This window comes from Epinephelus moara, chromosome 14 (assembly GCF_006386435.1).
Source record: "Epinephelus moara isolate mb chromosome 14, YSFRI_EMoa_1.0, whole genome shotgun sequence".
NCBI lineage: Eukaryota > Metazoa > Chordata > Actinopteri > Perciformes > Serranidae > Epinephelus > Epinephelus moara.
In genome coordinates this window covers 13,627,340-13,642,132 of record NC_065519.1, presented here as the reverse complement: position 1 = coordinate 13,642,132, position 14,793 = coordinate 13,627,340, and the positions used below count along the sequence as shown (strand labels likewise).

At 40.8% G+C, this 14,793-nt stretch overlaps 1 protein-coding gene across 2 annotated transcripts in view; it reads right to left on the bottom strand.

The window, feature by feature from the left end:
* zgc:110158 (uncharacterized protein LOC553590 homolog) overlaps positions 1-14,793 on the bottom strand; it is a 64,618-nt gene that overhangs the window by 14,152 nt on the left and 35,673 nt on the right. For both annotated transcript variants that reach the window (XM_050061640.1, XM_050061639.1), the window contains exons 5-7: positions 8,400-8,489; positions 1,871-1,954; positions 654-713 (exon numbers count right to left, since the gene is read on the bottom strand). In XM_050061640.1, the coding sequence (XP_049917597.1) occupies positions 654-713; positions 1,871-1,954; positions 8,400-8,489 (234 nt within the window). The remainder of the gene's footprint in view (positions 1-653; positions 714-1,870; positions 1,955-8,399; positions 8,490-14,793) is intronic.

The following is a 14,793-nucleotide window of genomic DNA, read 5'->3' as shown; positions in this document are numbered from 1 at the left end:
CAATGGGCAGCTAAGCTGATAAGGATGGTGACTGTGAATGCTTTGTTAGAAGTCTGCCTACAGGGCTTTTGGCCAGAGAGAGATTTCCTGGTTGAGGTTAGGAATAATAATAAAAATAATAAAATGTCACTAGGAAGAGCAAAACCAAACAAAAAAAAATTAGTAATAAATGCACGTAAAATATAGACAAAAAAATTGGTAAGCAATGCAACAAATAAATAAATAAACAAATGTACAAAAAGTGAGTAAGCAATGCAAAAAAATAAATAAAAAATTAGCATAAAATGCAAAATCAAAACAAAAACATACATGAGTGAGAAATGCAAAAAAAAAACTCAACAAAAAAACTGAACAAGGGCAAAAACAAAAAAAAACAAAAAAGAATAAACTGCAAAAAAATCAACAAAAAATGAGTATAAAATGCAAAATCAAAATAAAACAAACATAATAAAACATGAGTAAAAAGTAAATAAAACTGAGCAAGAAGTGCAATAAATAAATCAACAAAAAAGTGACTAAGCAACACAAAGATAAATTTAAAAAATTCAACAAAAAATTAAGTAAAAAACAAACAAACAAACAAAACTGAAAAGTGAGTAAGAAATGAAAAACAAAACAAAACAAAGAACAAACAAACTAAACAGCTCCAGTACCTGATTTGGCATTCGGAGTGCGGGACGCGGTCCACCTGGATACCGTGGTGACATGAAAGGCTGCGAAGAGAAATAGAGGAAAGAGGAAAAAGAAAAGTGGGGTTGAGGGTGGGAATGTGGGGGAAAGAGGGACACAGAGAAAACGACATTTTCATTATTGATCAATCCGAGAGCACTCAAACAAGGTTAGCACTGAGGACACAGATGGACACAGTGTTGTTGGAGAATGGAGGATGACACTGAAAGATCATCAACACACCCGCCTAGAAACATAAAAAAAATACACAAGTGAGTCAGTGTTTTATGATTTTTAACAATGCCTGCTTACACACACACAGCGTGGATTGTGTGTGTGTGCGCTCACACAGCTCCCTGCACACCCTGCCTGCTCTCACTGTGGTGTAAGCTGATTCGGCCTGTGGTCTGCATGCGTAGTTAGAGACACCTCGGGCCAACAACACCGTCCAAAAGCCTTAGAGGAAGCATGTCCACACTCTCTCGCACACAAGACGGAAACCAGAAACCACAAGAATGAAGAGCCGGGCTGCCGCGGTTAATGGGCAAAGGCTAGCTTTACCTCCACAGTGGTACGTCTGTAGCTACTGTTCTGGATAAGTGTTGAATCACACACTGAGTTTATTATGGCTGAATATCTTGAACTCGCTCTCATCTAGCTGGAAGCTTGAGTAACTCAAAACTCTATCTGTGTGTGTGTGAAGTCGGAGTACATATATGCACCCATATATGTGACGTGTCCATAGTGCCTGTCCTCTGTTTTATTAATAAGGTGCAAGAACAAGTAAGCAGAGCAGAGAGGAGTATGCTGTGTGCGTTTGTGCATGCGTGTGTGTTCAGAGTGGAGGAGCAGATAACTGTGCAACCCCCCACAAGCTGCTCCGGGGTTGGGGCAAGGAGTGAATTATTCATCCCACACGGGGACAGCCGATTCTGGGCCTTGAAGAGGAGCGGGCCCTGCTGCCTCTGGATGCTCGGCTTTCATTGAGGAGCTGAGAGGGACCGCAGGAGCTGACATCTACGAGGAGTTAGCCAGAACAGAACTAGAGCTGACGGGGCTCGAGGGCAGGAGAGGAGGAAGGGGTGTGCGAGTAGTGAATGGAAAGAAAAAGAGCTCGTGTGTGGGTGAGGGGGGGTGGGGGGCGGGATTTAGAGGGAATGAAAGAGAGAGGGGTGTTTGAGAGAAAGAGTTTGCGTCTTACCTGGCCATGGGGTCCCATCATGGGGTTGCTGGGGTTGTGTGGGGGGGGCTGTGCGTGGGGGGACTGCTGAGAGCCGGGTGGTCCCTTTAAGAAAGAAGAGCGATATCAGAGAGGGGAGGGCCCGAAAGTGGGCTTTACACCTGGAGGAATTACCCGATCAAAACCAGAAGAAAGAGGAGGACGAGAGGAGGGGGACTCAGCGGGGAGTCTTTAGGTTGAGGAGGAAGAGGAGGAGCAAGAAGATGGATAAAGCTCTTTATAATCTGCAGTTAGATAATGTTCTCCTTAAGGGAAAACTTCAGTATTTTACAACCTGGACCCTGCTGTCCCATGTTTTTGTGTCTAAGTGACTAATGGGGACAACAATTTTTCAAACTGTTCCAGTATTGAGAGACACTGCTGCAACCAGCAACTGCGAAACAGACTGCGATGTAATACACTCAGGGCATTTGGCACCTTCACTTTACGTCTACTGAAAGTGCTTGTTTTTGCCACTGACAGGCTCAGATTGTTGTTGTAAGTGTCTGACAACAATATGGAAAGGATCCCTACAGAAGTTCAACATTGTTCTTTACTTTCCATTCGGCACATTGTGTTAGTTAGTTTGTGTAACCAAGTCTCGTTTACAGAGAAGTCTCGGTCTGACATCTTGCAGACTTTTTTCCGCTGTGTCAAAATCATCTTACTAATCAGCCATGGCGTCAAAACATCACAACACACTGCTCCACACTGCACTCGTTTCTGCAACTCTTACTAACGTGGTGGCTCCTCATCTTTCTGCAATCAGTCACCTCTTGTGAGATTTCAGAACAAGCAAAAGGTAAAGAAAACATTTCATTCCTCTGTAGGGGTATTTACTATAATGTTGTCAGAGATTATAATAACAACCTGCGCCCATCAGTGGCAAAAACATAAAAAATAACCACATAAATCGGCCTGTCACAGTCATTACATTACCAACTCACTGAAGTCACTAGGGATAGGAGAAAAAATGGATACAGCATAGTATCGCGATATTTTTGCGGAGCAATATCGTATCATAACACAGCGCCACGTATTGTTTTTTTTATATTATATAAATTATTAATATCACAAACACAAATTAAACTTTAGGTAGCCCACTAGAATAATATAATAAGTTGCTTTTTCAGGCCACTAGATACATTTTACTGAAAAAAAATGAGATGAACAGACTGAAACATTTATCTTATTAGATAAAACAGATGTTGACAGAGTTTTCCTTTGGGGACATGATTTACATTTGAAAAAAGGCAATAAATTGCAATATATTTTATCGCAATACTCAGCATATCACAACATGTTTAAAATCACAATAATAACGTTTCATGACTAAGTATCATGATTTGTATCATGGATCCTCTGGTGATTCCCACCCCAAGAAGTCAGCAAAAAATATTGATATCATGTCTGCATACAATATTGCACTTGTGTTAACATGTGTGTTTGTTCACATACATTCTCGGAACCCATCGGCTGTATTCGGCGTCTGACTTCTGGCTTGATTTGGGAGGAGGAGGCGAATTTCCGTTTCTGACTTCCGCTTATATATATATAAGTAAATATGCTGAAACACTGCGATGGATTCAGAGTTTGCAGTGACGCCAATTATGTTCCGCCTCGTTAGTTCACCGCACGGAACGTTTAACCTGGCAACAACTGCAGCTGGCTCAAACGTGATTGGTCAATATCACGCGGACTACAAACAGCCTACAACCGGAAACCAGGGCTCTTCCGCTCTTCTTCCGGAGGCAAGATCTCCGGGGTTTGCCTACAGACTCTACATTCACTGAATGTAGAGTCTGTATATAGAGACTAGTTCACATAGAAATCTCACCAACATTTCAGCTACCATGATGCCAAAAAAACACCAGCAGGGTTTGGTAATGTATTGCCTTTTAAGGAATTACTCTCTCTACCTCTGTGCCAAATGTTTAAAATTTATTCAAAGACAGGATAAAGTAAAGACTGAGATTTACATCTAACCACATTACACATGTTAAAAAACACTTATTGAAAACATGTGAAAAGACTATATAATGCTGAATTGTGGAGTTAAACTGTTAACCTGTTTTTCACCATTTATGTGTCCAGGATTTTTTATCAAGCCAGCTTGATAACACAATGGAGCAACCCTTAGCATAAGCCCCACCCCTACACTATATAAGAACTAGAGCCATTGAACTTTGTTGTGGTGTGAAAATAAATAAAATAAATAAATTACCATCCTGCTACAGACTGAGAAGAGCTAGGCGGATTTTCAGGCTGTGAATATGATTCTGTCTCTGATGGCTCAAACATGTTTGGCTGTTAGGGATGCACGATTTTGCCGATATGTAACAACTTATTAGACCGATAACCGACATTGATATATCCACTTTTTCCCCACCTAATGTTAGTGATCATCAAGTCTCTTCTGTAGTGGAGTTAACATCATATTATGCATGCATACTCTTATCATGATGGCCCACCAGCACATGGAGAAATGAAATACAATACTTTTAAATGTATGCAATATTTATTCATTGTGCAAAATAAGAAAAAGCATGTTGGCTGATTCTGATAGCTCATTTTAAAGCTAATATTGGCCAATACCAATGACTTGCCGATTATTATCGTGCATCCCTAATGGCTTAACAAGTCCAATAAAGCTGTTATATGGAGCATCCATTGTAGGGCTACATTTAAAAGAGGTTGCAGCCTTCCCGTAAGTGGGCGTGGATTCAGTGCATTCAGTGGACACACCCCCTGTGTCTCAGATCAGAGAATACGACCTGTTTTTCAATGATTCTAAAACATAATTGTATATACTACTTCTGTAATCATTCAAATACACTCATTTTTCTGTGGTGTGACAAACTCATTACACATATTTATTTTTGCTTTACCCGGACTTAAAGTGCAATTTTTGTGAACGGAGCCTGAGAGTTGTTTTGTATAGTTTTAATTTATTTATGTTTAATTTATTTTGGATATTTTAAAAAGTTTTTCACATTCCAATTCCAATGTCTGAATATTCTTAAGAGTTCTTTGATTATGCTACTGTATTCTCATTATATCAGAGGAATAAATGGTCTTAAAATGACAATGATATCTTTTATTGCAATTATTTCTGGGACAATATTATCATCCACAAAAAGTTGTTATTGTGACAGCCCTGGATGTAAATTGGCAGCTGCAGCATTCTCTCAATAACTGTTGTTCCCATTAATCACTTAGACACAAAAACATGGTAAAACAGGGTCCAGGTTGAAAATTACCTAAGTTTCCCTGCAACAAAAAACAGAATTAAAAGCGAAAGCTCAACAGGAAAACAGCTTTAATTTGCCTCTGAGTCCAAAACAAGCCAACAGAAATCAGCATTAAGCATAACTAATTTTGCTGGACTGCTCTAACATGTGCGGCTACGATGAGGAAGATGATCCATGGGACAGAGTACCACGTGCAGTTCTCCTCTCCACCACATGGGGGCAGTGTTGCCAAAGGCTGAGTGCAACAGGACAGGAAGCAGCAGGACAGGCACTAGTGGCAACTTCAAACCACAAACATGATACTGACAAAAACAAGTTAAAGTTGTTTTTTTCTTCCTCCTGCTTATTGTGAGGCGACTTCAGAATGACAATGAATCAAGGAGAGCAAACCCCCGAGCTTCACGGACACACTGCTGGGTTATTGCTGACATTTCACCCCGAGACAAGAGGTTAACGACCCCTAATAAATAGCTCATTATGCAACAGTCTCTTTTCCGCTCTTATCACGGTCAGTGCCTTCATCTCTTCTTTTTGAACTGTTGGTCGGACAGAATGAGACATGTGAAGACATCTCTTTGGGCTCTGGGAAACAAATCAAATCAAAATTCAGCCAGTTTCTGAGCGTTTTATTCAAAGTTCTTGCAAAGCCTCTTGTGTTTCGGCAACATTTAACATCTGAGCATGCAGAAAAAACAGAGCTTTGCATGACAACATGTTTATGACTCTAAAAGTAGAGGACTCGAGAGAAGAAGGTATTGAGTAGGTCACAAACTGAGCATCGTAACAGGACTGGAATTGAAAAGATCTCATGATACCCGGCCCTCACTATGAGCCATATTTGCAGCAAACAACCAAAGCTTTCCGTTACAATAAGGTCCCTTGAACACACACACACACACTCACACACACACACACACAAACCCTCGCCCAATCTCACTCCCCCACCAATGTTATAAATAGCACTTCCATGCGTCTCTCCTCACCCTCTCTCCCCCCACCCTTCCCCTTGCTTATTCACAGTCGTACTCTCGCTAATCCCCCCTCACCGCCACCACCGCCATCCTCTCAGCACATTGCCTCGTTCTCAGCGAGCAAACAATGGAGTGGTAGGTAGCCACAGAAACAAACACTGGGCCACAGTCCTGGTGGCACTGATCTTTCACATTTCCCTCTCTTCTCCTCCTCACCCCTCTTCATCTCCCTCCATCCCTCCCTCTCTCTCTCTATCGTGTCACTCGCTTTTCCTCTCCGACTCTTCTCCACCACCTTATCGTGCCTCCTGCCAAATGCCAGTGCTGTCCATCACACCGCTGCCTCACGGAGGATGTGTGTGTGTGTGTGTGTGTGTGTTTGTTTGTGCCTGTATGTGTTTGTATATGTATCTGTGTGTTTCATTCTCTTCGCTCTTCAGACAGCCATCTCCCACACTAAAACCTTTCCCTTCACAGAGCCGAGACAGGTCAGAGACAGAGACGGAGATGGGAGGAGTGGAAGAGAGGATGAATGCGGGATGGTTGAATCACCGGTTGGTTGGACAACAGTGGCCCGGCGAGAGCGAGCCACAGATGAATGAACGGTGCGAGCATCAGAGGGTCTGACTGGGTGTGAATATCGAGGAAATGGGGGGGGGGGTTGGAAATGTGGTGTCATCTGATCAAACGCTGTTACTGATTTAAGAGAAAAGGACTCCAACTGATACTGGATTTTTGAGGCTGATATTGCTACTTGAGAATGATCAAGATCCGTTAATAAATCAGCTGATATTTTTGTTTTACATATATGTATGAAAAATATTTTGAGATAAAGATTAAATGTATAAAACGTTTTAATGGTTGAACGATAAACTTTTTCATCAGGCATTAACAGTTATAACAACCATATGACATCATGTCGAGGTCCTGTGAAAACCAAGTATCAAATTTGGTGATTTTACATTTATTTAGATACTGTTTTCGAGAACTCTTGATCTTTTTTAAGTTAAATAAACCATTTAATAATCCAGTAAATTAGCTAAAAAATATATTGTCACAAAGCCTGAAACAAAGTTTTATTGCAGTTTTAGGGATGCGTGTAATATCAGCAGATATCAGGCCAATAGTGACTCAAATAGCTGGATTGGATTTCAGTGACATTTGAAGTTTGAGTTGTTGCTGCATGTAGGGGTGCTTTCACACCTGCCTTGTTTGGTTCAGTTCAATCAAACTCAAGTTTGTTTGCCCCCTATGTGCGGTTCATTTGGGCAGGTGTGAACACAGCAATCACATTCGGGTGTGCACCAAAACAACCAGACCAAGACCTTCTTGAAGAGGTGGTCTCGGTCTGGTTACAAACGAACTCTGGTGTGGTTCATTTGTGGTGAGAACGTGTTCCGACCTGGATCTGAACCAACTGCAGTCACATGACACATTGTTTGGGTTAAACATGAGCATGTTACAGTCCTGGAGGATTATTAATGTGCACCTCCTCCTGTACTGCCTTAATATGCACATTCAGCACATCCAATACATCAAAATATTGTTTTCTAGTTGGAGCCGCGCCTCGTTTTCAAACTGTATGGTTTGACTAAAATGAACAATGACAGCAATATAGTCCACGATGAGCAGCGCTAAAATCAACCTGCGTAGAAAGTGTTGCATTTATCTTGCAAGTGTACTCTTCTTTCTCACACAAGGCATTTGATCTGGTCCGCTTTTAAATGCTGCCGTGAGAACACGAACCAACTCTAGGCAACTATATAACTGTATAGCAAAATTAGTCCCTGATTTGGACCAAAGCCCAGTTATTGGTATCAAGACTAAAAAGTCAGATCCCCACACAGTTTCTACTAAGCGTGCAAACATATACGCCAAAACCATTTTATTTTTAATAACCTATATCGGTAAATAATATCGACCTGCTGATATCAGTCAGGCTTAATCTGACATTTTTTGCCTGAGCTTTTCAAAGACAGAGCTGCTGTTTTTATAGGAAAAACTCAAATTTGGGTGATTTTTGTGTTTTTGTTAGAGTTAATTGGTTATCTGTAGGTGGGCAAATTATTCTTCTTTCAAACACTTTTAAAACATGACTGATTAAAAAAAACAACAACTGTATTTTCTCCTGGTGCTGGAGGTTAAATTAAAAGAACATGCAAATACTGCCTCAACTTTCTCTGATTTGTTTTTAGGAGTCATGTGGATGAAGGGTAAAAAGACAGAGATGTGTGTTGTTGGAGGAGATGGAGGACTAAACAGGACAGTGACAGAGGGGGTCAGTCATACCTGGAAGAAGCCTGGGGGCATGGGACCACCTGGCATGGCGTCATTCGGGGGCATGTTGCCCATCACAGGGCTGGGCGCTGCCGCTGCACTCTGAAACACACAAACAAACACAGCGAGTAAATGTGGTGTTTGGTGTGTGAGGATCAGTGTGTGTGTGTGTGTGTGTGTGTGTGTGTGTGTGTGTGTGTGTGTGTGTGTGTGTGTGTGTCTCTAACTGCTCCACAGTGATATTTATGTACATGATGCACTGGCCACCAAATTACTAAAGGGGGCAGTGTGTGCACCTGCAATCACAGCACACTCCTGCCCCCCCCCCCCCCCCTTAGGTTTAATAGTTAATTCATAAAAGTGTCTTCTATGAAAACCTTTAAACTGTTGCCTCATCTCTTCTCCTCTCTGAGAGGAGAGGAGAGGCTCTGCCTGTGAACTGGGAGAGAAACGAAGAGAAAAGTTTTCAAGGACAAATTCCACCCAAATCTTATTTATGTGCTCTGAAGAGTCTCTAGGAGAAACACTCAGGAAGTGTCAGCGACACAAAGCTGTATAGAGATGTGTTTGACTGACCAGTCTGAGCTCTTGCTTCATGCAAACATAAGGTATGCAATGATTCAAATAATTATATTTAGTATTAGTTATGGTTCACCATATAAAAACAGTTCTGCAGTCTAATTATTTGGGATGTAAAATCTCTCAGATCTTGTGTTTCCACAGAACGCCTATATAGTTCTCCTGTATGCAAATCAATGTAACGGTGACACCGTGTGTGGACTGTGGCAATACCGAAATTCGTAACTGAATGCTGTGGATGATCCGGAAACACCACATACAGTGAAGTGGCCAGTTTATTAGGTACAGCTGAGGACATCAAATGCAAATAAAACAAACATATCATACATTTATGAAGTTAGTAATTTTTTCTTCAGTATCAGAGATGTACATTCAACTCTATGGTCATTTAGGAGGCTGTAGGTGGTGGTGTAGTATATAACCTAACAATTAATGGTGTTTCCCCACTATTGCGTTATCTTTGTGTCTTGTCTTACGCATAAAAATGTTCTTACCATATCAAAAAATATGTTTATGGTCTTTTAATTATGGTTTATTTTATATAGGTGAGTTTTACGATGGAGTGTTTATTTATGTTTCTAAAATTACTTATAATATACCTTTTTTCTACTGCTGTATATTTTTCCCCCACTTTAAAAAAAATTTTTTTTTATGGTATGTTGTCAAGGTATTCTGTAAATAAAATAACAATAAATATCGTACAATTTAATATAACGAGTACTTGCGAGACTTCCTCTCTGCATTTGTTGATTACATTTCTCTCAATAAAATATATCTAAACATTTTTAAAAACTGGCATGATTACTTTTTTACACATTTATTTTACATACTAAAATATAAAATTAACATTACTCAAATTCAATGATCAAAGGTGTTGCACAACTTAAAAATAAAGCACAAAGTCATCAGCAAATAAGTTGAGTTTGTAGGGTTCTTGGCTTTTAAGGGGCAGTAATGCTTTTTAATGTTTTAATAGATCAATATCTGCTAAAATAAAGCTGACACCACACCACAACCCACAGTGTTTTAGTAGTTTACACTAATCCAGGAGAGTGATGCGTCTTCTCGACCGACATCCATTTTCTTGTGCTGTGATTTAAAGCCTTTCACAAGCATTTATACCATGGAAACCTCAAGAAATTAGTTTTATTTTTATTGAAAACATTGAAAAGGCAATTAGCATTATTAGAAAATTATCAAAAAACTAGGAAAATGTCAACTTCTAATTTTATATTTAAAATTATGTGATAGCAAATAATTATAGACATTATTTGGTTTACTTTTTTGCATTTTGTCAGGTAACTTTTCTGTTTGGCTTTAGTTTTTTTAAATTCATTTTTTTCTTGTTTTCAGGTAATTTCCTTTTTTATTTTTGTTTTTTTAACTATTTTTGGATAATTTCTTAGTTACTGAAGTTACTTGTCATAATGCTAATTTTCAGGTAATTTCTTAAGTTTCTCATAGCCTTCTTCCAATGCTTCTTTAAAAAAAAAAAAAATCAAGCCAATCTGTTCAGCTTTCAAAGGGTTAAAGGGGAACTTATGGTCCTATGGTCTTAGACAGTCCAAAAATATCAGCGTACATGAACATCTCTCTCCTAAATCCTAAAACTAGAGTGCTAAAACTCAAATGTGTGATGTCATACGGTATAAAGTCTGGAGCTGCTCCATAGTCAGTAAAGGGTGGAGGATGATCTAGACGACACTGAGAGCACCACAGGGGATTGTTCTGAGTACGTGGGTACGTTATCTGCTTCAGGAATGAGAACACTACAACAAAATAAAGCTCATGTGGATATAACAAAGAAAACATTCACAAAATCAGGTTCCCATTCATTGTTAATGGAGCAGCACCAGACGTTATTCTTGATGACATCACAAGTTTGAGACTTACTTTTCTGGTTTCTGGCTTTGAGAGAGAGAGAGAGAGAGAAAGTCACGTTCACAGATAGTGATTCCTTGGTCATGGGAATGACATATTGAAATTCTTGTCTGTGAATGCTGCCAGTTATAGTGAAGCTGATTTGTGTGCTTGTCTCTTTTAAACCATGTTTAATGTGTGTTTTGAATCGACTAAACTTTACAGCACTTCACAGAAACCTTGCCGCTGACTAGTGGCTTGGAGGTGTAACTGCAGAGTGACACAGACACACCATCGCACAAGCATAAATGCTCACAATGGCGTCGGCTCTCCATAAGGCTGACACACAAATATAAATCCAGCTTTAGTCATTAGTTCAAGGTCCACACAGTTTAATTATAGTCAGCATCATACTTGCATTTGGCCATGTCCTGAAGCTAGTTTAATGTCTCTCACAAGTAGCTGTCTGTTAGCCACTCACTCTACAACAGGAAACAGCACTTCAAAATAAAAGCTCTGTGCTAAAAATTCACTACACTACAAAAGTGTGTTTTTTACAAACTTAACACATTTCAGAATTGCTTGCCGTCCATTAAGAATTGACCCGAGTGCCACCAGTTGGGAACAACTGCTTTGAGCAACAATTTAAGTTGATCAACTTTACAGTTTTAAATTGCGACCTTTAGTATCTGGACTCTCATTTCAATGCTTCAGATACATTTGTTAAACATTCTGGCAGAAATAATTATCAGATCAGACTCTGTGTTTGCAGATACCAGTATATTAAAGGACTCAGATCAGAGACTCCCAGGACATCTGGAGACCAAAAGCTGTTTAAGAGCAGAGCAACACTTAAACCTGATGAGAGTAACTGTTTAACCAGTCATATTACCACATCTAACAACAACTCAGCTGCCTCCACTCTTTGCCTCACGTCAGTCAAACAATATGGAAAAAATAAAACTAGGATCTAGGATAGAGGAGAGGGGGTGAATGATTCAGCCCGGGAGTTAAATATGATATAACTGTATTCTTGTCAACACACATAGATGGAGACGCGTGTTCAGAGTGCTTACATAAGCACGCCGGAACAAACACACACATGCACGCAAGCACATGAACACGCGCACACACACACACACACACACACACACACAAACACACACACGCACACACACACACAAAGAGTTGCATCACAGGCTCATAAAGTGCAGCCCTTCAGTACAGAGAGGCAGACAGGGGAGAACCACAGGCTACAGGACCAGAACAGGGAGGGGGTTTAAGACCCAGGGGAGGGAGTCGCTCTCACAAATACACACACACACACACACACACACACACATACACACATATCTACCGTTCCACCAGCAGGCACACCTAACGAACACACTACATCCATGTGACATACACTGTATGCTTGGACAACTACGCGTATTACCAATTACACGCGTGTACACAAATACACTCGCTGCCCTTCTTCTCCTGACTATCTGAAACCAACACACATAAAAACGGAAAAATCACACACTGACACACACACACACACATACACACACGCACACACACACCTCCCCCCATCTTTATGCTAATTCTACTAGTGAACATGAGCAGGCCACTGAGTCCCTGGGGAAGAAGCCGGGTCGGCTGCCTCTTTCTCTCCTCCTCCATCCTCCCTCCCTCCCTCTCATCTCTTCTTCTGCACTTTTCTCTCCATCTTTTCTCCTCTTCGTGACCCCCCTCACTTTTTTTTTTCCTAGCACTGGCACACACACACACGGACACACACACACCTTTCCTGTGCCCCAACCCCTGTACTATTCCTCCCCATCACAACCTCTCCTCCCCTCAGCCCCCCCAGTAGGGTGTCAGCAGCTTGCAGAAGCTGTTGCTATGGAGACAGGTCCTATCTGCACTCTGTCCCCCTGGCATCCCCCGCTCCAGGAGCGCAGAGAGAGAGAGAGAGAGAATAAGAAGATGCAGGAGAGAAAGAGCGAAGGCACAAGAGTGAGATAGAGGAGAAAGCGAGTTAGAGGAGTGAAAAAAAAGATGATGGGGGAGGAAAAAAACCCACAAAGAATGTTACGACGAGAGAGATTTCTGTTCACAATCAATCACTTGGTCACATTATTGTTGTTAGACCATTAATGATCGACTATCTGCTTGTGCATTCACAAATTTGCTGATTAAAAGCAAACTGGAGGAACGCAGAAAGCGCAGTTGCCACCAGCAGAGGTAGATTTAGTATGCAGTCGGTCTTTATTAAAACCAACTGGCCTGGGGAAAAACAAAAAAGGGATCCAACGGTGCTTTTTTGTGGCGGCGCCCACAGTACTGTCTATATCTACCTTTCCGTTTCAACTCCACGCTCGGAAGTGGCAGACTGTCGGAAAACCTTGTGACAATACTGCCTCCTTGAATCAGAATAACTTGATTCCCCCAGAAAGTAAATCTAGCAGAATCTGTGTTGTTGACATTGTTGCAGGTAAACAACGACTCCTACAGAACATACAGGTACCTTTATGCAAAGAGTTCAAGAAGACAGTGCGATCGGCGGCAGACATTAGTGCTGCACTAATTACTTGAAATAATGAACATGGATTTTTTTTGTAGTTGAGCTGAATTATTCATTTTCAGGCTGAATGTATGGAGAGGAGCATTTAAATGAAGGAGGCGTCAGGCGGCAGTGCCGACTTGAAAGGGCTTTAATGCCTGACATGCAGCAGGAAGGAGAAGAATAAGTTTCTTTCATTGACGCTGGCTCAAAGTTCAACAAAAACCCATGGGACACATTTTCAAATGTCTAGGAGTATTTACACTGTTTAAACTGTAAACTATATTTTAATGGCCTTCCTCGGCAGCGCTGCACAAACACGGTGTCAAAGCTTCCCGGAGCCACGTCGGCACAAAAATAATATTAGGTGAGTTTTTATGTTACCTGGCGATCAGTGATACACTCTCTGGGCTGCAGACCTGAACTGAAGCTCATCGCTGTGGCTTCGGTAGTTTTGGATGGAGAAGTGCTAACTTTAGCATTTTTACAGTGTAATATAACATCCTTAAATATCATTTATAAAAGACTGACAGACTGGCTCCTATATTAAGAAAAGCTACACCATGTATGTGCTGTTTTAGAAACTCAAAGCAGATCAAATTTAATTGGCTACACATCTGTGAAATGAGATTTTCTTTGCCATAACATAAAAAATAAACAATGTGTTTTTATCTGCATTAACACTTAAGTTAAAATAAGACAACTACTTTGACATTGTAACCTGTAGAGACACAGCTGACGGCACCGGTTGTCATGGAGATGTTCAATAAAAATCTCTAAGGACTTTTATATATTATAAAAACAAAATATATTTAATTCTAGTAAAATACAATGGCTCGCTTTCTGACAAGTGCAATCCACCAATTTCTCTTTTTGCAAGGGCTGCCCCCTAACAGGCGACCAAATATTAGTCGACCAGGAAGGTCATTAGTCAGCAAGATTTCATTGGTTGCTTAGTCACAGAATAAAAAAAGAAGCGTGCCTTGTCAAAACAAACCAAAACCTGTATGACTGGACCATGTGGGAATTTAATTTGAAAGGACAAACACAGGAAGTGGCCACGCTCAGCAGTCAGACAGGAGTCACATTACAAACCAATCACAGCCGACAGATATCTTTCTCTTCTCCTGTAAATATTCAGCCTGATAAATACGGAAAAGTTGATCATGTTAGTGCAGGGCTACCCAGAGCTTTACATCTGTCCCACGGATGATAGGCCTACACACTTATAAACAGCGCCTGGAAGAAGATCAGCTCTGCACTCAGGATTTTGCACAAGCGTAGCGCCCAGAGCCCGACCTCGTGTTTTCCAGTTGGTTAAAGATGCAGCATGTATACAGCCCCTAATTTCCAGGGCTGGTACCTGCGGTTATTCCACAGGCTAGTTAATAACACGTCGGGCAGGAAATCCAAAGT